This window comes from Vombatus ursinus, unplaced genomic scaffold (genome assembly GCF_900497805.2).
Source record: "Vombatus ursinus unplaced genomic scaffold, bare-nosed wombat genome assembly UNPS02014870.1, whole genome shotgun sequence".
Taxonomy (NCBI): domain Eukaryota; kingdom Metazoa; phylum Chordata; class Mammalia; order Diprotodontia; family Vombatidae; genus Vombatus; species Vombatus ursinus.
In genome coordinates this window covers 887,139-909,187 of record NW_020954648.1, presented here as the reverse complement: position 1 = coordinate 909,187, position 22,049 = coordinate 887,139, and the positions used below count along the sequence as shown (strand labels likewise).

The 22,049-nt window shown below is 37.5% G+C and overlaps 1 protein-coding gene across 2 annotated transcripts in view; it reads right to left on the bottom strand.

Moving 5' to 3' along the window:
- Positions 1-5,274: 5,274 nt before the first annotated feature.
- MKLN1 (muskelin 1) overlaps positions 5,275-22,049 on the bottom strand; it is a 227,549-nt gene continuing 210,774 nt past the window's right edge. For both annotated transcript variants that reach the window (XM_027842258.1, XM_027842259.1), the window contains 2 exons: positions 19,508-19,562; positions 5,275-14,755 (listed from right to left, as the gene is read on the bottom strand). In XM_027842258.1, coding sequence (XP_027698059.1) covers positions 14,634-14,755; positions 19,508-19,562 — 177 coding nt within the window. In that variant the 3' untranslated portion in view covers positions 5,275-14,633. The remainder of the gene's footprint in view (positions 14,756-19,507; positions 19,563-22,049) is intronic.

The following is a 22,049-nucleotide window of genomic DNA, read 5'->3' as shown; positions in this document are numbered from 1 at the left end:
TTGAGCTAGATGTCATGAACCAACACCCACTGAACAAGCCACCAGCTGCCATCCAGCCTCAACAAGTAATCTGGGGAGGGGGGGGAGCACTGACATATCAATAAATAGAAATACAGAACTTTCCTTCCCATTTAAAGGAAGGAAGCTACACCATTATAAGTACGTCAGGATAACAGAAAAGTTTCTTTGGTCTCTCCCCTACCACAAATGAAGTTCGAAGCCGAAGTGTTATTTAAAATGCCCAAATCTTTGATCTTCTTGATTGAGCTCTGGACAGAATTTGGAAAAAAAAAAAAAAGTCCATTCTATTACATATTTTTTTGAAGATTATATATATGGGACTATCACACATTAAACTCTGACTTGCTGTAAGAATATACTTTTGAAAAATGGTCACAATTTTAAAAACTTAAAAACAATGCATTGGGCCAGATCCAGCATTCACTCTGGGAGACCCCAAGAACAGGGCTTTTTTACCCTCCATTTCTTGTCTGTGGCATGCACAAAGGGACCACTGATGAGGGAGAAAAGTCAATATGCTACCTGTTGAGTCTAGCGTTGCAGGTGATGAAACTGAGGCTTAAAAGAAGTGGTTATTTGTTGTAGAGAGCCACAGACCTTACTGGCAGAACCTGGACTAGAATTTGTGTCCTGATTCTAGATCCCTTATTTTACCACTATATATACATGCCTTATTGGCCTGAAGGAATGAAAGCCTCTTCTCATTTTCATTTGAAACCTTTGATTCAGTGATGGCTCAGAAGCTATTAGATCAGTTGTACACCAAGGGAAAACTTCTTTCTAAATGCAAAGACAATGTATCTTTTCAAGATAACAAAGTAATAGGCTTCTTCTTCCTTATCTGAGTAACGCAAAACTCTCTCTTAAAAAAGCAAGTAACAAAGAGCTTGGTCTTGGACTCACAGAAGCTGGTTGGGACCAGTTAGTGGCATAGTAGGGTTTCTGGAACATTGGTTAGGTAGGAATCTGAAAGCCCAGGGTCTCCTGCCTCCCTTGCTTGGGATTGGTGAAGCTGCTAAACTTCAGTCTTGTGGCAAAGTTCCACCCCAAACAGAGACTTCCACCTGATCCTTAGGTATGTGCTTCAGACTTGCTGTGGTCTAGTCATCTACCCACTGTGAGAGAGCTTGTCCTCCTTGTAGATCAGCACTTTGAATCCCAAGTCTTTTGAATTTTCTATAAATATTTACCAGGTGCTGATCCATCTGTAATCATTTGTTAATGATTTAGATTTGGCTCTACTTCCAAAGGAATCTTCTGAGACTAGTCCATCCTGTTTGCATCTTTCTTTAGAGAATGGGGGCAGAATAGAGTGTGACTGATATGTTTGAGGGAGGAGACAGGAAGGGAAGGCTAAGTAAGCACAGATTCAAGAGGGCACAAAGATATAAGGACACCAATTGCTGCCTTCCTGCTCCCACTTGAATCATGCAATCCCTAGATCACAGGCCTGAGACTAAAAGGACCAAGTTGCTCTTGATAACTCATGGTTGACACCTTTAGAAATTATGTAATTTGAAATAGTAAAATGTTTCAGATTTCTCTTTGGTGGTGGAATTCTTTAAAACCATTCTCATAATTGCACATGGAAAAAGAGTCCTTTTTCAGGGCCAGGATTTTTGTTGGCTGGGTTAGAAATGGGTGGGGATAAAGAGAGGAGTTGAAGCATTTTCTACTTTTCTCACTTGGCATATTCACTGTAGACATCAGGCCAAACTATAAGGGAACACTTCTAAGGGGCCTTAAAAAGTTAATGTCATCTACATTATCAGAGGTTAGTTCTCCTGGCTGCTATCAGTGAGCAGGAACAGATGTCTTAAGTACACTGGAATCTATTGAGAAACTGGATTGTAGAGATTATGGTGAATTCTTTCATTTTCCTACAAAACTATATTTTGGAAAACTTTATGCTGTCAATTAAAGTTCTTTTGTGTAAAATTGGTCTCGAGCCTTGATATTTCATTCTAATTGGCTAAAACTGCTACTATTTGTGGCTACTATTTGTGGTGGGGCAGGCTATTTGGTACAATCCATGGGAGTTATTGATAGGTTAGCAAAGGCATAATGAGAAAGGACAAAGGTCAAGAAAGGAGATGAAAATTAAAGGTAGATAATGAGGAATGTACAAGGTGTGTTAGTGGACAGCTCATCAGATATCCATCAGAGTACTTTAGCAACCACAGACTACCTTCCACTGTTTTCCCTTCACCTTCCATGCAACTGAAGTGAGATCTGTGGGACACCCACAAGAAGCACTGAAGAAGAGAGTCCGGTATTACGTTCTATCATCATCATCCTTGACTGGCTACAGGATCTGGATATTTTCCAATTGTCTATTAGGAAGAGTCTTACCAATTTTGCTGATTCCCATAGAGAAAATTGTTAATGACTCAGTTCACAGGGCCTGTGCTCATTTTTTATACAGGATACCATAATAAGACACAATGTGGAAAAGTGGGAGCAATGCATTAGTTGGGTATCAGCATGTAGGTTAGAATTAGGGTATTTCAAGATAAACTTTTGAAGCTTTCCAGGATCAGGAAGGGAGATTAAGTATGAATGAACACCCAGGACAGGATCTTGGCCTTCCAAGCAGCAGAGATTGTTCCAAGAAAAATGACTCGGAGTTTATCACTGGCCACAAATTGGACCAAAAGCTCTACAGTCTTCCTGGTGCTAGTCACCTTTATGGCCTGCCAGCCAAGAGGCCAGGTTCTAAAGTTTATGTCCTGACCTCTGCAGCTTGCTCTTCCTCCACAGTCTCTACTATCAAGGAGGTATGCAGAAAAGACATCTACAGATATTCATGGTATGTGGGCTGGGTTCTGACACTGACTAGGGTGTCCAGATGAGTCCATTAACCTAAAATGAGGATACGTTGTGGTGAGGGAGGTGGTTTATTTTAATTGTTAAGTACAACTAAAACAATTTAAAAGTGTTTAGACTGCTTTAGAAGTAATTGAAACCCTCTTAATAATCCTATCCTAGTGTTCCTCTTTTAAGGATACTTAAGCAGCTAGGTGGCATAGTAAGTCACTTAACCTATCTCCCTCAGTTTTCTCAACTATAGAATAAGGACAATAGTGAATCCCAGAAGAACAAATAAGATTATTTGTAGAGTGTTTAGCACAATGCTGGACATATAACAGACTCTGCTAAGGCATAAAAGTTGAATAGCTTGCTCAAGGCCAAAGCATCAACAGTAGAGGTAGGGATAAGATCTGGGGATAATAAATGTTTGTTGGACAGATCTGACTAAGGGATAAAGCAAGTGCTGTCAAACCTGTGTCCAAACAGCAATTTCAAAAATGGGCTGCCTACATCTCGGCAAAAACGCTGTAAGTGTGCTATCATCTCCCTCTCCCCTTCTGTGGTCACCAACTGCAGCCCCCAAATAACAAACACAGACCTGGACTTTGGGTTGGCCATTTCTAGTTTCTAATTCCTCTTTTGCAGTGGATAAATATAGTGCTTCTCTTGCTGATGGCCTCTCCATCACTAGAGAGGCAGAGGAAATTATAAGAGTGGTACTGATCATCATCATGTCCCAGCCCTGGCCACTAGAAACTATTTCAGTACTCCACACAAAATCCCCACCCTCCCATTCCAGTATTAAAATGGTATGAACGTGAACAGGCTCTAAGAATTAAAAAGGAACAATCTACGTAACTTTTCAGATACCTATTTACCATCCTTTTTAGTTATTCTGAAGGGATACTGAGAATAAAGTACTGATTGTGCTTGGGAGTGAGGAAGGCCTAGGTAAAAAACAAAAACAAAAAACTACATCTCAGACATCAAACTTCGGACCTCAAGTGAGGCTCAAGCCTTGGTTTCTTCATCAAAAACCCGATTACAAAAACATCTGTACTCAGGACTGTTAGGATCAAACGAGAATTTGTATGAAAAATATGTTGCCATCTTCCAGGACTACGTAAGTGTCAATTATTATTGAGTAGACTGGTCAATTTTCCTGACAGCATTTTTCTGGGAGGCAGACTGTCTTTCATAAGGGTCTGCATTCGTACACTTGCATGTTTCCCTATTTTTCACCTGTTGTGACAAAGGAGGGGGCCAAAGCCCCTGGGGAACAGGGACTCCATTCTGTGTATTAAGGCTTAAATCTAGCAGCATCACTTAAGGAAAAATTTGTGGTCAACACTACTGAGACACTGCAGAAAGCCATCCCAACTGAAGCCAGTAAGAATACAATAATGGAGAAAAGACCATTTATTTCCCACATTCCTGGCCTTATCATCCCACATCACTCTTTCCTGTTTTGAGGACACACAGAGAAATGTTATTTATATGCCATACTCAAAGTATGCCCCAAAATGAAGTAGGGAAAGGGTTATTTGATTTGCAGACTGAAAAAAATTTCTGCCACAAACAAGAATCTCATTCCATAACAGCTAGATATATGATAAAGCCAGGAGAATGCAAGCCAGATAAGGAAAAAGAAAAATCCTTAGCCCAGCATCATGGAAATACTTTGTTGACTATACATGACACATCCAGCCAAACCTGGGAGTAAACTTGGACCCTGTAGAGATGCCTACACAATTAGTGTAGCAACTAAAAACAAATTTTTTTTTTAAAGCTTAGGACCGTTATGGCCAACCCACCATCCCTAATTTTGGCAGCTACGTTTCCAGGGACCTTTTTTTCCTTCTCCTGGGGACCCACAGGCAGAAATTCCTAGATCACTACAGTTATTTGCCAAGTCATTCCTCTTCCACTTTTTTTTACACACATAATCACCACCCGTGATTTAAATTCCTCTTTTATAGGACCTACTGCAATGGACACAAGTTCTACTTAAAGAAAACTCACTATATAAAAATATGATATTGTGAAACCAGGCAATTACTCAATTTACTGAAGTATTAACTTCACAAAAGAACTTACCACAGAGAACCCTTTAACTAGGGAGCTCCCTAAATCTGTTTTAAATTGATTTACCAAAATTCTCTCGACACACATTTCCAAAAATACCTGTTGTGTGAGTTTCTAAAACCTACTTCTTTATTCTGTTTCTTGTAGTTTAGACAATCCTAAATAACTTACGAAGGACAGATTTCCTACCTCCCTTACTTTCTTAGTCTCCACGTTGGGAATCCAGCTCTGCTGCATTAACCAAAGTTCAACTTTAACAAATAGGGGATGGGGTAGGAGTAAAGTGCCCAAGTAATATTTAATGGTCAATTTTAAAGGGTTCTCTTAAGAAGACAAAAAAAAAAGACACATCCTGCATTTCCCATGTACAACTTTTTATTAAGAAAAAATGAACAAAATACATTCTTTCTCCATATGTACATTACATACAACGTAATTCTACAATTAATTGTTCAGCAGATCGCTCATTTATTTATTCAGAGTAGTGCTCACATATTCACCAAACCAGGGATCAAAAAATTACTTGTGTTCAAAGAAAAAAAAAGTATTCTACTAATCAAAAAAAGAAAAAACCCAGGAAACAGAGGGGAGGAGGAAGGGGAATGGTGATGTAAGAAGGAGGGGAAAAGAGCCCAGCACAGATGTCATAAAACCTCAGCAAGAGAAGATAATGATATTGAATGAAATCTGGTGTCCTAAAGTCTAACATGTTTCCCAGGTACAAGTCCACCTCATATTTATTTTGACTTTTCTCCACTTCTTCATGCCTCTCATTGATGGTTGGGGCACCCTTGGACACAGCCCTGAGCACACGTGTGCAGGGACGCAGGATTAGAGCACTCTAGACAGACCACAGTGGCATTTCTTTTCTCCACAGTGATATGAGTTCCATAATAATAAGGATGTGGGGAGGAGGCCCAGGTCACCAACGCAAATTTCTTAGATGAGAAAGTTATCAGCTTTCACTAACAACATGCTCATTTCTCATTTATATCATTTAGCCTCTGTCTCTCTAAGTGAAAAACTCTTGACATAGCCTGTGAGGACAAAAGTACTCTTTTTTTTTTTAAAGAGACAACTGTAATTCTAATGCCATAAGGGGTAGTTTCTATCTAAAAGTTCCATCTTACAAAAGGACATGACTCAGATGTTTATGCCAATGCATATCTGATTTTGAAGCCCAACCACTTGGCAGAATAACCTGTTAAACTGAAACATCCACTACCATGAGCAGGACAGCTCATATCCAACAGTGATTTTTTACTAGTAAAAATTTTCTTCAGATTTCTATTGAGAAATGGGAATAACTTCAAAATACCTAAGTTTTATCCTTAACAGGCACCAATGAATGAATCTCCACATGTTAATAATGAGAGCACAAAATAAAGGTTCTCTTGCAAAATCAGTTTACCACAAACTTTCTACCATCTCTAGGGTAGTTAAAAAGTCAAAGGAAATGTAAAACTAAGAAGTGTCATTAAAGACTTTCAGCAGTAAGAAGTTGTACGCTCTGATTGCTAGGAGTATATGTGTCTGATTTGGAATGTGGTGAGCAGCAGATTTTGGAGAAAGGTTTCTGGCTATGGATGCCATACTATCTCTCTTTTGAGCCTCTATTTTTGTGGCTTATGAGCTCTACTTCTATCTGAAAGCATTAAAGATTCTTTCTGTTGGCTGTAAAAAAAATTTGAGCCAAAGTCAAAGACAAAGTTTTACCATATCATGCCCCCAACTTGCCAGCAATCACATTTTATACCAGAATGAAAAATTCTTGCCAAAGTCAAGAAAAGAGAAAATTCCAAGTATTGAAGTCAGCTTTCCTGCTCATTTTCTGAAAAAATAAAGCTCTGCTTATCATGGTCTTTTGAGTGGACCTGATGGGTTTGGGGTGAGGGAGAAGGAGTTTAATTATAAGGACTAAATCCAGGAAAATCAAGCCTTTAACAGAAAGCTGATCAAACACACACGCAGCTTTCTAAGTTAAGAGGATCAAAGTTATAACATTATTTTGAAATTTCTATTGGGTTGCATAATCCATGTGAGGCAATACACTAATATTGAAATAGTTCCTTCCAAAAGGCACCTCACACATCCTAAAAACATAAGTTGGCTTGAGGACCAGCACAAACACCACATCTCTGGGGCAGGATGAATTTCATGAAAGAAAAATAAGCAAATCATCATGTCTTCCTCTGGCATGCTTTCAACTGACAAGGCACTCATTTGCAAATTGTCAAATGAAATATACACTGCTATAGCTATAGCATCAGTCTGGGGGAAAACTGCAGAGGGATACAAGCAGGTGAGTTCTTTTGCTTTACCCCCTCTTTCCCAATTCAGTAAAAAGTACAATAAGCCTTTCGAAAGCAGATGGGACTGCTTTCTCATAAGAACTGGGACAGGTATGGTCATATATTCACTTCATTATGTCCGAGCATCACCAAGTGGCAGCAGAATTGCCTCTGCAATCACACAACTTGTGAACTCAACTTCTGGAGTTACTGAGGGCTTTCAGAGCACCACCACATGTGTGCCAATGAACTACCAAACTGACAAAGAAAAGGCAATCCCAGGGCTTCTGGGGACAAGAGTCTGGGTAGCCTACGTTAAATGCAGGAGCAATTTCTTGTAAAATTCTTTAGGGAGAGTCACAAATTGCAGCTAAGACAACAGCTAAATAAAATAACTTGAGACTGTGACTAATTTATGCATCTGGCCTTAGCTGGATCAAATCAGGTAATCCTTTGTTACAATTGTCCATGTTCCCACAGAACTGACAGAGCTCCTTCTTGGGTTTTCTATAGGTAAAAAAGGGAGAGTCTGGGAAGGAAATTTCCTTAACAATCTTGGACAAGGGTATTGGTGTCTATGACCTTTTTAAAAGAAATACTTTCATAACTATTTCAACATAATAAATTTCTGTTGTAATCCTATGTATTTTATGTATTTAAAATCATTATTCTGAGAAGGGCTCCATGATGAAAAAAAGGTCAAGAACCTCTGTTCTATGACTTTCAATTAACATTTCAGACATGGGTGTAAATTTTCCTTAAAAGGAAAAAGTTAAAACCAAAATCACTTAAGATCCTGATGCCAAGGCTAGAATTCATATATTCCATGAGAAAATAAACAAAGACCCTGAGTTTATGTATGATTAGTTTATTTTAAAACATGGACACCAGCTTGATTCTAAGCAAATTTAGTCTAGGTTTTATGTAGTCACGAAATGACAATTCTCCCCCCCACCCCTTAATCCACCTAGAAAATGAAGGCTAACCAGATGCCAATAATTAAACACAATAATTGCTTTTTTGAGAGCTGTTTGAAAATGGGGGGGGGCCTTGGACTGGCTATCTGAGCAGCCACCTTAATCATAAACACAGGCCTGCTTAGTATATCAGAACACTTTTTCTTTGTTGCCAATTAATTTGGCATTCATTAAGCATCAAATGGAACTGAAGACTGGTGACATTCGCATTCATTAAGCATCAAATGAAACTGAAGACTGGTGATATTGTCAGGCTAGTATTTATGTGGCAGACAGCACAGAGATCCAGACCAACTGCCATGAATGCCAGCAACCCAGATGGTACACAGCTCACCACAGTACAGAGCTACAGAGACAAGCAAGTTCTGTGGGACACCAACATTTGCAAGGAAAGTTTTATTACTATTTTCTATCAGCAAAGGGCTGCATGACTGTTCAGCAGAAGAAGTCCCCCGACCTAGGTCAGACCAAGACTCCACATCACATCCACACCCACATCTCTCCATCAAGATCTCTAACAGCTATTTCAGTGTAAGGTAAGAAATTTATACATCAGACCAGTAATGAAATGCCATTACCCAAGGACTACAGGATTAATTTGACATCCTGGAGGCAAAAAAAAAAAATCCTTTTAATCACCTCTTTCCATAACACTGCAGCACAAATTAGAAGTCTGAGTTCTTTAATCCTGCTACATAATTTATATCAATGTTTTCCAGTCCAAATTAAACTGGTTAATTATCTTTTTAGTGACTACTCAAAAAATAAACAAGTTTTTAACAAGGAAAAGTGTTCTGGAAGAAGAGATAAAATCAACATTTTCAATTTCTATTACTACTCGACATATATGCTTTCAGTCACCATCTTGCTCAGGGAAGGGTGCTGATATTACCAATAATGTAGCCATGTGGACAAACAGCACTCCAATGTCTACAGAGTATCCTATATTAAACCTAAAACATGGAATTTCCTGACTCCTTGTTCTGCATTTAGACTTTATGCTGTGTTTCAAATTTCTTACTCTATACAGACTTATTCTATACTCTTTCCTTGTCCAAAACCTAGACTGGAGGATGAACAAATCCAAGCACACACTGGAAGCGAAACTGTGAAATGGCAAATAAGACACTACCTTAAGCGTATGGTGCCTCTGATACCATTTTAAACATTCATATGGGGGGGGAGGGTTGGGGCACTGTGTCACTAGCATGTGTGTGTGTGTGTGTGTGTGTGTGTGTGTGTGTAAACAAACTTATTTGTTCTTTAAAGTTTATCTTTATCCTCAATAACAAAAACCTCTTGTCAAAAGCACCATAGCTGTCTGGAAAATTTAAAAACAGAACATTAGCATTTTTTTTCTTGATCAAGCTGGACAGTATTAGGGGAAATACTGAGATCTTATTTACAAATAACTACATACTCCAATATGGAGGATGTATTAACATCATTCTTCATTTTGGGTTCCAGTTCAAGTCCTGGAGGGTTTTACTTAGGACAATAACCATGCACTGTCATTTCTCCCTTGGAAGAAGTACCCTTTATTTACTGCTTTTACAGCACACAGTTTGAGGGATACTGACTGACTCTTTATCAGAAGATTTTAAAATCTACTTTGCTAAGAATAGGTTGTAGTCACCCAAAATTTCATCTACTATCAAAACTCCTATTCTCTTGGTGAAAGGGTACATATTTTTTAAAGAAGACAAAAAGTGAACCTCTGAATATGATAACTAATCCACAGCAATTTGTGGGGTTGCTCACATTTAACACTTACCAGAAAAACAAAGAAACACGTTCTCAAATCACAGATCTCAAGTCTACTTCTTTTTGTGGCTAATATTAAAGGTAGGCAAAATACCACTAACACTAAAACTCAGAGGTAGTTTGATTAGAAGAAACATCACGAAAAACACAAAAACAAGAACATAGATGAAACTATAATCCTCCACTGTGATTTGAGTTTCAATGACCTCTGATCTAAAACATGCAAATTACTAAGATCTAGAGCAAAAGAAGAGTCTTGAAAGCTGATGTTTACTTGCCCCGGGGAACTCTACCATTACCAGCCCCATCCCACCCCCATATCACTTTTTGATCATTCCTAAATCTTAAACACATTTTCCCCACATGTCTGAATAAAAAGGGAACAAAAGAAGCATGTTTGTTTCATCAGAACAATTGTTTCTATTTTTTTTTTCTCTTTAGGTAGCTCCACTCTCCTGGGCAATGCTGTCAAGCTTGTATGGATCTGAGGAAATCAAGAAAAAAAAAAATCTAAGACAAATAGACTTCCCTTTCAAAATGTTTTTTTTTGTCATCATTAAAAACCATATCTGAAATTTCCAATGGTGTTATTTGTCTCTTTAAAGAAACATGGGAAATCAAAATGATTAAAGCCAAAGACCGATAACTGAGAGTTGCCTATTAAAGAAAACCATTATTTCCAAAGCACAAGGAAACAAGGCTGCCAAACTAGTGCGGATATGGAAGTCTGATCTTTAATAGCTAAGTTTTCCTCTCTAGGTTATGAAGGCTCTCTCTATTTATGACATTCTATCACTAAGTAGGCCTTTGGCTGAAGGAAATGTGAAAATTCCCAGGAATTTTATACCTAGTGGAAGATGGGGCTGAGTTCACTCAAGCAAAGATATAACTGAACCAAACAGGTGAATCTTGATGTGAATCTCAGGAAATAAGGGGGACTGGTATGGTTAACTGCAAAAGTCTTAATGGATAACAAGTGTCAAGAATGGTGTACTGTTGTAGCAAGAGGCATTGCTATCATCTCTCCAAGTTGTAGGTGTGTACTTTTGTGCTCTTCTCTAAAAGAATCATTAGAAACCAACCATTCCTCAGTTGGTATGAAAAAAATGTTCAAATGGCTATGGAGGTAAGTTCAATTTACAATATTCAGCTTTTATGTAAATATTCTTCACATTACTTACAATTAAATGACCTACAATTATCATATAGATCCCAAGTGGTGACAAGAATGATTACAGGATAAACTCACTATGTAACTACTATCACAAGATAGAATAATACAGCAATCTTAAACCAGAAACACATTCCCTATGAACCACTTAAGTCCTCTACTAAGATTAAGTGCTGGATGTAATTTCTCTAAAAATTTCTAGCTCAATTTCTGAAAATTTTTTTCTTTCAAATTTCTATTCTCTGAAAAGGCATTTTCTCTGCTAAGTTATCCTGAGGTGGCCCTTATAAAGCAGATGGAGAAATTTTCTGGAATGATTACAATGTCTACACAATAATTCTTTTCCCCTTCTACATTTAGTACCCATGAAAACCATTCAAGAATGCAGTCTTAATGGCTTAAATAAATCACCATGCTGTGCTCTAAAATCAACACTATATTAATGCTTCCTATCCACCTTTACTAATGAGACACAGTTTCCTTACGCTTAGAAGCTAAGCCAGTTTAAGAAAATGACATGTTTATACCTATATTAATACTGATGGTCACGTTTAACAAGAAGAGGTAGGTACATTAGCCTGAACACCTTTGCTCAGCCAAAGAAAAGGTCAACTTTTAATTAACCGTGCCGGCCACATGAGGTCTCTGTCACTCCACTATATAAAGCTGCAAGTGCGACTAGGATGTATGTCTGCAAATAAAACCAATTTTCGTGAAGAATAGGAGCTGTAAATAGTTTCAGAGATCTGATTCGTTCCTGGAAGAAAGTAACCTATTTCATAGCAAAAAGAAATGGGACTGAGCTGAAAGGTACATACATTAATTTGGGGAAGAAAGTGATCACCACTTTTGGGAATACAGCAAAAGTGTTGCTAACTAATGCTTTTCCCTTAAATGGGATACAAAGCAGGTCTTTCAATATTGGAAGCACTAAACTAAGGAATCAGATTTTCCAAGTTGTAATTTACAGAAGTTAGGCACTCTGAATGTTATGTCTACAAAACAAACTGGCTTCCCTATTTGAATTACAACATGACAAGCATTCTTTTGGGGAAACAGACACATATTCCCTTAGGCAGGTATACCTGCAGGTTTCAAATCAGGCTTCATGTACATAATGAAGACCTACACATCTTCCTGAGATTATTAGGCATTATTAAACCCCTAAGCACAGATACAAAAAATATCACCTTTTGATGACATCTAAGCAATGTCCCTTTCCCTGACAGTCTCATATTTTACAATTTACTTTAATTCCACCACTTCATTGAAAGAAAATCATGTAAAAATTACATAAGAAAAGAAAAAGAATAAAACCCAAATATAATTCAGTAAAAGATGAAGCTAAGAAAAATGCATTTTCCCCCCATTAAAAGTGCTAAGGAAAAAGCTGCAAAAAGAAAAAAAGGTCACTAAGGATGGGGACTCAGTTTCCCCAACAACAGGACCCATAAGGAGTTGATGACTTCTATGATAAAGGACCACAGCAATGTGAATGTAAGCAATGGAGGGTAGCAGAATTTCATTTGGATATACATCTAAAGTGCCATAATTCAACATTACCTCAAGTGAAACAAGTCAATTCCCATTAGGAACTCTACAGATTAAGCACCCAGTAGAAATAAAGCAACCATGAAGTTTAAATCCTTTTCTCCATCTGAAACAAGACTGAATGGGACATAATGAAATTAACTGGTTGCTGGCACAGCCCAAGTTCCATGTTTCTAAACGCCATGGAGTACAAAGAATTTTTATTAAACTTCTCAAATGTGTAAGTAAACTGCATTTACTCAACTGGAAAGCCAGTTGTTTTTGCAGACACAATTTGATGATGAACTGCACAATCACTTAGCAGAAAATCTATGTTACCATTAGGTTAATAAAATCTAAACTAATTTTTCCACAAACTAAGATGCATATCTAACTGCTTAATAAATCTCTGATTGCATTGGGATATTCAGAAAGTTTAAAAAAAAAAGGTTAAAAAATACAATCCTAGCAGTGAGAGAAAATGTACTGCTATTAGTTTTCAAGAGACGTAAAACCATGTGTTAAGGAAAGATTAAAGAAGGACCTTGAAATCTTACTCCTACATGAGACCTTTTGAAAGCACAGATGAGTTTTTTCTTTTCTTTATTGAGGTCCAATACTGCTACCCAGAGACATACTTAATTTCTGTAGGTTACTCTCACACTGAAGAGCTGTATCTCTTTTCTTTTATGTTGAACCTGTTTTAATCATGCATAGTAAGTCATATGCTGCATACATACTACCCAAAGATGAGCAGAAGGCCAAGTGCAGGCTTCTGACATTATGCTCCACTGACTCACTGCACCACATGTGAAAAACTGCATGAAAAAAATTAAAGTAGAAAAACCTACATGTCATTAAATGAAGTTATTTCTGCACCATTTCTTTTCTCCTATTTAAAAGATGGGTCTGGGTACTTAAGGAAATGACCGTAAACTGCACTCCACTGGACAATGACAGAAAGTGCCTTTTTTAAACTACTTTCCACAAACCAAACACACAGAAACAGGTATAAGGAGTTAAAGGGTGTGTGGCTCTGCCGGGCCAAATAAAAAGCCATGGAGAAGCAGGGCACACAGGTGCAGATAGAAGATGCTGCCCTGTGTGCTCCACAGGAGAGAGAGCAAGGCCTATTCTAAAGTCGTCCCAGAGGCCCTTGGACTCAATGACAGGCTCTATCCCCTCTGTTGGCTATTTCTCAAGTATCTAACTGGTTCAAACTTGACCTCCTTCTTCCCAGTTTAAGGCTCACATGAGCAGAAGCCAGATGTTTTCAACAGCATATACTACAAAAAACACTTGCATCTTAATACTGTACATAAAACTCAGGTGCCTAGGTCAAAGTTTCACTTTCTAGTTGAGAAGAGTATGAAGCTGAGCCCTCTGTTCTTTCTCATATTGTACAATGTAATTATAAGATTCAAGTCAACACGGATGCATACATTACCTTAACATATACCAAGTGACCTGCAGAATTACATAATTGCCACAAACAATGTCAGGAGGTAAAGCAAGTGACACAGCTGCTTACAAGGAGATGTGAGGAATAGGATGGAGGAGCAAAAGGGGGATGAGGACCAAAAACAACCCATTAAGACACACAAAACAGTCTCTCTGTTGCAGAAAAAAAAGTACTTAAGAGGTGCCTATCCCATATACCCTAACCATTCCCTCCCCAAGATAAAAAGGGAAAACTACCTGAATTTATTTTTTACATTCAATAACTCTTAAAAGTCCAAGGAAAAAAAATTAAATGGGAAAGAATACCAATTCCACTTTATTAGCCTAATTTAGGAAGAGGGTGAGAAAAGTGTGGTGAGCTGAGGGTATGAAGGAAGAGGGTCAAAACTTAAAACAGTGAGATCCCTTCAAAGATGTGATATAGTCCTCTATCACTGCAACCTGTCAGTCAACACAGTCAAAATCCCAAATACTGAACGTAGACTTCTTTTCTTCACAGGTGTGTGTCAAATGACTCTTCATTTATAGTGTGATGAGGTCGACCAGGTTTCCTTTCGGAGGGGTCATGCTGTCTGGAAAGAAATTTACTAAGATATCAAAGAGCTGAGTTCTTTGAGCGTAGGTATGATCCACATCCGAAAAGCCTAATGGGGAGAAACACAAAGAAAACACATCCAATCGATTTGAGAACTCATCCCACAACAGACAATGAAGCCAGCTCCAAACTCTCCTGGTCTGGTCTACTGAGGTCACTGGATGGTCCTACTTCTCAATTTTCATACAAATAGGGCTATACTGTCATGCTTGTTTCAGACATTCTAAAATTTCCTTAGGATGTTAACAAGAAGGCCTGTTGTGAAGTTGAAATGAAGTTTCAGGAAGAGAGGAAGGGCTAAAAACCAGCAGATTATCAGCCACAAACAGTTTTAGGAAGTTCTGAGAGTGAAAAGGTACTTGGCTAAAATGGTTCAGCTGAGATACTAAAAAATAAGTTCTCCAAAGTGAGCAACAATTTATCAAAAAGTTATTTCCCTTTGTCTTCCTCTATTTAATTCTCAGGTTTCATCACATCTTTGAGTAACCAAAAGATACTCAATCCTTTTGGAAAACCTAATCTGTTGATTCCCCTGGCCTGAAATGGGTTATCTGAGTTAAGGTATAAATATATTTATCATTATTTAGAGATAGGACCATAAGAGTCATATAAACCATAGTCTTTAGTGTAGGCAGTTTCAAATCAATCAATTTTCATTCAACTTGGGAAGGGCCAGACTCAGAAGTACAATCTTGAGTTCACTCTGTTCTATCTCACAAAACACAGAAGCAGAACATAACTTCGCAAGGATAATGGCTTCCTGCTGGAAAATAACCATTACAGCAAGGTAAGTACATTCAATTTTAAGTAAGAAGATACTGATCCAGTCCCTGTGTTCTAGTACAACGACAGATCCATGATAGCAATGATCTGTGAGGAACTAATTACTCAACGATGGATGTAAGTGAGGTTTATGGTACTCTGACCATCCTAAAATTGACTTACGAGGTTTGTAATTTTGATCTACGTGGTTTACCTTTAGCTCTTTTGTAACATAAAGGACTAATGCCAGGAAATCTCATTTTCCTCCCCAGATGGCACAATAGTTATTGCATCTTTACTTCCTGCATTCAATACTAAATCTATGGACAAGAAATTTACCAAGGAAAGCATGAGGCTTAGGTTTTAGTTCGGTGTTAATAGTAAAAAAAAAAAAAATGTAGCCTAGAGCACAGTATTATCATCTGTGAAATTTATAAAGGTTTCCTTTAAGATTTAGTACGCTTTTGCCAAAATGCACTGTGCCCCTTCCATAAGTAACAAAGAGAGACACAGAGAGATAATATATGCTTCATCAAGTTATGCACTTACGAAGCATGAGATACTGTTCACCCTTTATTAAATATCATAGGATTTCGGGATGGTGAACTTTTCAAGGGAAGGGTGAAGACTAGGTAATACAATATGAACTACAGACTTTGATTTTTCCTATTCGTCACATGCCTTGCAAAAAAAAAAAATCTGCTAACTCCCACCAATGGTCTGCACAGCAGGACACAGATCTCAACAAAGGGTTGAGCCTAATCTTAAAAATGAGAGGCTCACTAGTTATTTAACTGTTCCCCAAAGAAGCTCACTTTTGAAAAAGTATGATGACCCATGTCCATAAACCACTTTTCTAATCTTTAATCTTTATAAATTTTACACGGGACACTGGAAATTATCTAAATATTATTTAATCCCCCCAAAGAGCGTGTATAAATTGGATTTATACTTGACCAAGAGGAGTCACATTCATCTTTAAAAAAAAAAAACAAAAACCAGGGATTTGGTTGAGGTCGGCAGTTTGAGAGTGGAATAAGGGAGATACCAGTCAACAAAATATAAAGGTAATGATGAATAACATTTGGTTTTAATTTTGAGTTTCTGATAGCAAAAAAAAAAAATCACCTAATATAAATGGAGTAATCCTAGAATCTTATGAGGAGAAAAGAAACACTTCATTTTTTGAGTGTTAACTATTTGGGGGTGATGCAGGGAGGAGAATGAGAGAAAGAGAGAAAAGAGAAGGGTTATTGTATCAAATGTTTACTTATAGTAAAGCTGGCATAAAATCTCATTTCTTGGGTTCTCATACTGGATTTCTTCATGCTTTTCATTCAAATTCACCAGTGAGACATTCAAAAAGAAATGACTAAGTTTTCAAACAAGGCAGAGGAAAAAATGTTAAGAAATCTTCTCTTGTACTTTTTCTGCTAAGCATTGACAGCATCTGTTTCATCAGTTGCTGTGGCCAACCTTCATATTTAGCTAGTTTGGTTCTTGGACAATAGACACAGAGTTACCAGATCAATTTATGAAGTTCTTATAGGGTTACCTTGGTGCTACAGTGAGACATCAGAGTAGTACGATGAAAATGTGAGACAACACATAGACAGTTAGAGTGCTATAATAATAATTATCATCATCATTATCACTAGCAATTATATAGCACTTTGAGTTTTGTAAGACATTTTATAAACATTATCTAATTTAATCCTCACAAAAATCCTGGGAAATTGATGGTATTATCATCTATACTTTACAGATGAAGATACTTGCCCAGGGTGGGTCCCAAAGCTAGATATTATCTGAGGCCGGATTCAAATTCAGTTCTCTTAACATGAGGCCCTGATGTCTATCCACTGAACCACCAGCCGATACCCCTGAGAGCAGAAGAACAAGATGACCTTCAGAATACTAGGTAGATCCTTTCTGGAGTACTCCGGGAAAATTGCCCAGTCTGAGAAGGCACTTAGCTCTGCATCAAGACAGGGACTACTCACAGCAATGAAGACCCCCCCCAAAGTACTGGCAGTGAATTTGGCTATGCCTGGGTCACCAAGAGGAACAGGAGGTATGACTGCGATAAAATAGATGCTTTAGTGCCATAAAATAAATTATCCACAGCAGTGAAAATCAATTTGCTTGAGGCAAAGTTCCTGGTTCCTGTTAAAATCATTTGCTACTACCACCCTATATCCAGTTATCATCTGGAAATTGTTATTATTACCCTGGAGGCTCTAATAAACCAAGAGGAGATATTTTAGCACAGGCCATCTCCAATACAATAAAAATTAAGGCACTGGGTTGTGCACTTCAGGTTGTTTTGCTTTACCACAACTAGGCACCAAGGTGCTCCATTTCTATTAAAAAACATGCAGAGGGCACTTCTTAAACAATGGGACTGAATGGGCTCTCATACAGCACTGAGCTGAAAAGTCTTTGGGACTTTCCAAAGTGATGGGGGAATCACCACCACTCTACTATCATATTTCTTAAGAACTCACCAGGGCCATACTTTGCAGAGGCAGGTATCAGACATTCCTGCAGCATATTACTTGAAATGAAGCTAAGGGCACATGGCTAGGGCTTTCTAGGTACTAGGGGAGGTTCCAAGCGTTGGTTCTACAACAGCCATTCACTACCTTTTCTCTCTCTCTATCCCACTAAAAACAGTGGAATGAAGAAAACAGTAAAATGTAATCAAAATTGTTTCAATAGAATGACGTGAGAAAAAAATAATGACATTTAACTGATGCCCCAAACTGTCATTTGCAATAGGAATTCCAAAAAAAAGGTCGCTGTAAAATCATTTAACCGTAAGTTTACTTCTATTGTAAAATCAATTCTATCGATCAAATATTTGCCAAATGCTAAGAGTAAATATTTCCTTAACAACAATGGGACAAGAGTTAAATTATTTTGTGAATATATTTTATATTAGTAGAAGAAAGTTGTGGTATCAAGAGATTTATGGTTAAAACTCAGAACAGTAAGGTAATAATTCATGCATTTTCCTAACAATAAAAATAGTAAAAATTCTTAAGCTATGTAAGGTATGAGATATAGAATAACTATTAATATAAATAACAACAATAACAGCTAACATTTTTAAAATACTGTATGTCAGGCACCGTGCTAAACACTTTGGAATTATCACATTTGATCCTCACGACCACGTTGGGAGGCAGTGCTATTAGTATTCCCCAATATATAGATGAGGAAACCAAGGCAAACAAAGGTAAAGTGACGTGCCCGGCGTCACAAAGCTACTAAGAATCTGAGGCTAGACTGGAAATCAGGTATTCCTGCCTCTAGGCGCAGCGTTCTATCCTCTGTGCCACTTAGGTGCCCCCAGAATTTGTCTGATTTACAGCTTACAATATTCCAAACAATTAATGTTTTGGTGTTAGAAATCATTAAAATCATATTAAGATAAACTCTGTCAGTGAAACAATGGAGGCCTCAAAACTTACAAAACAGAGCTCTGAAAAAGATAATTCCAAATACTCTTAAACTTTAGCTGGGCTTGATCCTGAAGAATCAGTCTCCATTTCTGTCCTATATACGTTCTTTGCTACCTTCAATTCCACTGCCCACAGAGTTCTGTAACCATCTGCACACTTATCACAGTAAATGTATTAGCAATACTGCCGCTGGATTCCAAAGCAACGTGATACAAATTACTTTGTTTTGACCAAGCTTCTGTTGCCTTCTGTTTGCATAATAGCACAGCATCTGGTGTAACAGGAGCTGCAAACTGATCCGTGGAGACCCAGATCTTAAGAACACTGGTGACTGACACTTGGAAAATAAACTTAAAGCAAGAAAGCCACAGGGACCAGACATATTGCCTTGAAATTGTGTGTATTCCACACCCAAAGATAGTAAAAAGAGAAATGCCATTTGTTTGATAGATTAACGTCTAACCTCAAAGACAATAACCTCAAAGACAATGCATTTGAAAGATACCCAAATGCAGCCTCCCCAAACAGTATGACACACTGAACAGATGAGTTACACCTGAAGATATACGTACCTAGTGCTGTGAAATCTGAGCCAGACTTGAACAAAGCTGAAGCTAGGAGCTGAAACTAGAAAGAGGAAAAAATTAGAGTCAAGTGTAAAAGCTCACTCATGTGTGTAACCTTGATAACTCTGAGCCTATGTGTACAGTTTTGATCAGTTTTATCACCAGAGGGTAGAAGGAAAAGTAGCACATATGCTTATTTTATTGCTGGACCACTTTTCATCTGAACATACAGAGCAGTTTATTTTCTCTTAAAAATCAATAGTATATAAATGTGTTCAAATGCAGCATATACCTTTGGATTCCAATAAATATTAATTTTATTAGATCAATATGCATTAATTCTTACTTTCTCCATAGTCTTACTCTAAATCTAACTATGTTAACAGTTGCACAAATAACACAGTTTTAGAAGAAGGAATAATTATCATCTATAGGAAGATAATGAACTAACAAATAGATTGCATATTCCAGAAATTTGTTTGTAAATTGGTGGTTGTGCCCCCAGATCAGTCCAGCAACTTTCTCAGCTCCTATTGAAGCTATCAAATATTTTATATTCATTACAAATCTTACAGGCAATGAAAAATTGTAGAAAACAAGACTTCCAGAATACCAGCAATTAAGCAAAACTGAACATAAGAAAAAACTTTTCAATTTACTTTGAAAGTTGGTATTTGAAGAAAAGGTATAACTGGAGGGTGAGTTAACATAGTTTTTCACTCTAGACACTAGGTGTCATTAGACTAAGGCAGTTAAAATTGCTGGAGGTGAAAATGAGAAATAAACAGACAAGATAGTGAGCAACTCATCTCAGTTGTTTGGATGTATGTAATGCTTACAAGCCAAGGCCTTGTAACTCAGGGTCTATTTATACATTTGGCAAGGACCTGATCAAAAATGAGGTCACATAAATTTTGATGATAGCTATAAAAATGATTATTAAAGATCAGGTAACAAAATAATTATTAAATAAAATTACAGAAATGTGAAATTTATGTAATTCACTATGCATATGAAGTAATTATTAAAAACCATGCCAAAGCCATACTCCTTTTTCTTTTCTATGGGTCCATTTGTAATTCCCAGTAAGCTTGCCTCACCAGAAACCTATAATGAACCATGAAAAAAAGCACTTCACTGTGAAATGAGCTGGTCACTGGCTAAAAGCAAAGAAGAAAAAGAACTAATGAGACACAGCATTGGCAAAGAACTCCCAGGTATTCTCAGGCTCCTGCCTGACCATCAACTGGCCCTGCACCCTGTCCTAAGGTTGATATCCCACTTAATGGAACTGTTTCTACTGTTCAGAACTCACCTCCAAGCTTAACATCACGTGTAATGGGGCTTGTCTTGGTTTTAAGCCATATCATTTAGTCCTACTGTTTTCTAAAGCTTCATTTATAAATACAGAAAAATGTTCATAAACTGTCTTGTTCTTTGAACTCTTACCAGTTACAGATTTAGCACCCTCTGTCTCTTCTAGGATTTATGACCCTCAAATTCTTTTATTATTTTGGTTGCTCTTCCCCCTTGCATATCAACACATTTTCCCTTCGTCCATGTCTCTTTTTAACCCTGAGAAACTCTGAAAACCATAGCACTCAAGGTGTCAGAAGTGCCTCTCCCCTCCCTGGATATGTTCCCCTCTATTTATAACTAATGACCAAACTGAGTTTTTCCCTCATCAAAGGCAATATTCTTTTATTTCTGGTTTCTGTCCTAAACCCTCCAACAATAAAAACATCACCTCACACCACCATCATGCCAACTTAAGCAAGCAATTAAATATTCTCTTTCAATTCATTGTTTTAATAAAACATAAATACTTTTCAAAACTACTAAATTATATGAAGAACATAGGGGAAAAACTACTGAATAGCCTAATTAAGTGGGAACTATGAACTTGGGACATTACCAGCTAATAGATGACATTATGGAAATGAATGAGACTAGATAATGTAGGATATTTTGGGAGTGCAGAAGAAATATTACTTATTTGGAATACTGAATTCCTATGTCAGTTGCAAACATGAAATTAATTTTCAATATGTAGTAGCTTCTATTCCTTACCAATTATAGATCCCCTCCCTCTGTAAAGTATAGATAAACACTATCAATGATCTAGAAATCCCTTCTAGGGGTTTGTTCTGGAGAAATTCTTATGGGATTAAGAGTTCAATCCTATCTAATCAAGAGTTCAGATTCCACAGACAGCAAGAGGATAACAAATCACTTTAAGTACACAATAGTAAGTGGTTGGCAGTCAGGAGCAGGATTAATGATAAATCCTAGAACTGGAAGGGATCTCAGAGATCACCTAAACCAATTTATAATTTTTAGGTGAGGAAACTGAGACTCAGAGAGATGAGATGAAGATGGAAGAAAACTATACAATAAACTAATATGGCAGTGGAAATTCCATTCCATATATGTGAAAACATATATACAAAACAAAATGTAACTCCAGCAAAGAGGAATAAAACAGTGAAAATCAAGGCAAAGAAAAGTACAGCCAGGGCAGCTAGGTGGCACAGTGAATAGAGCTCTA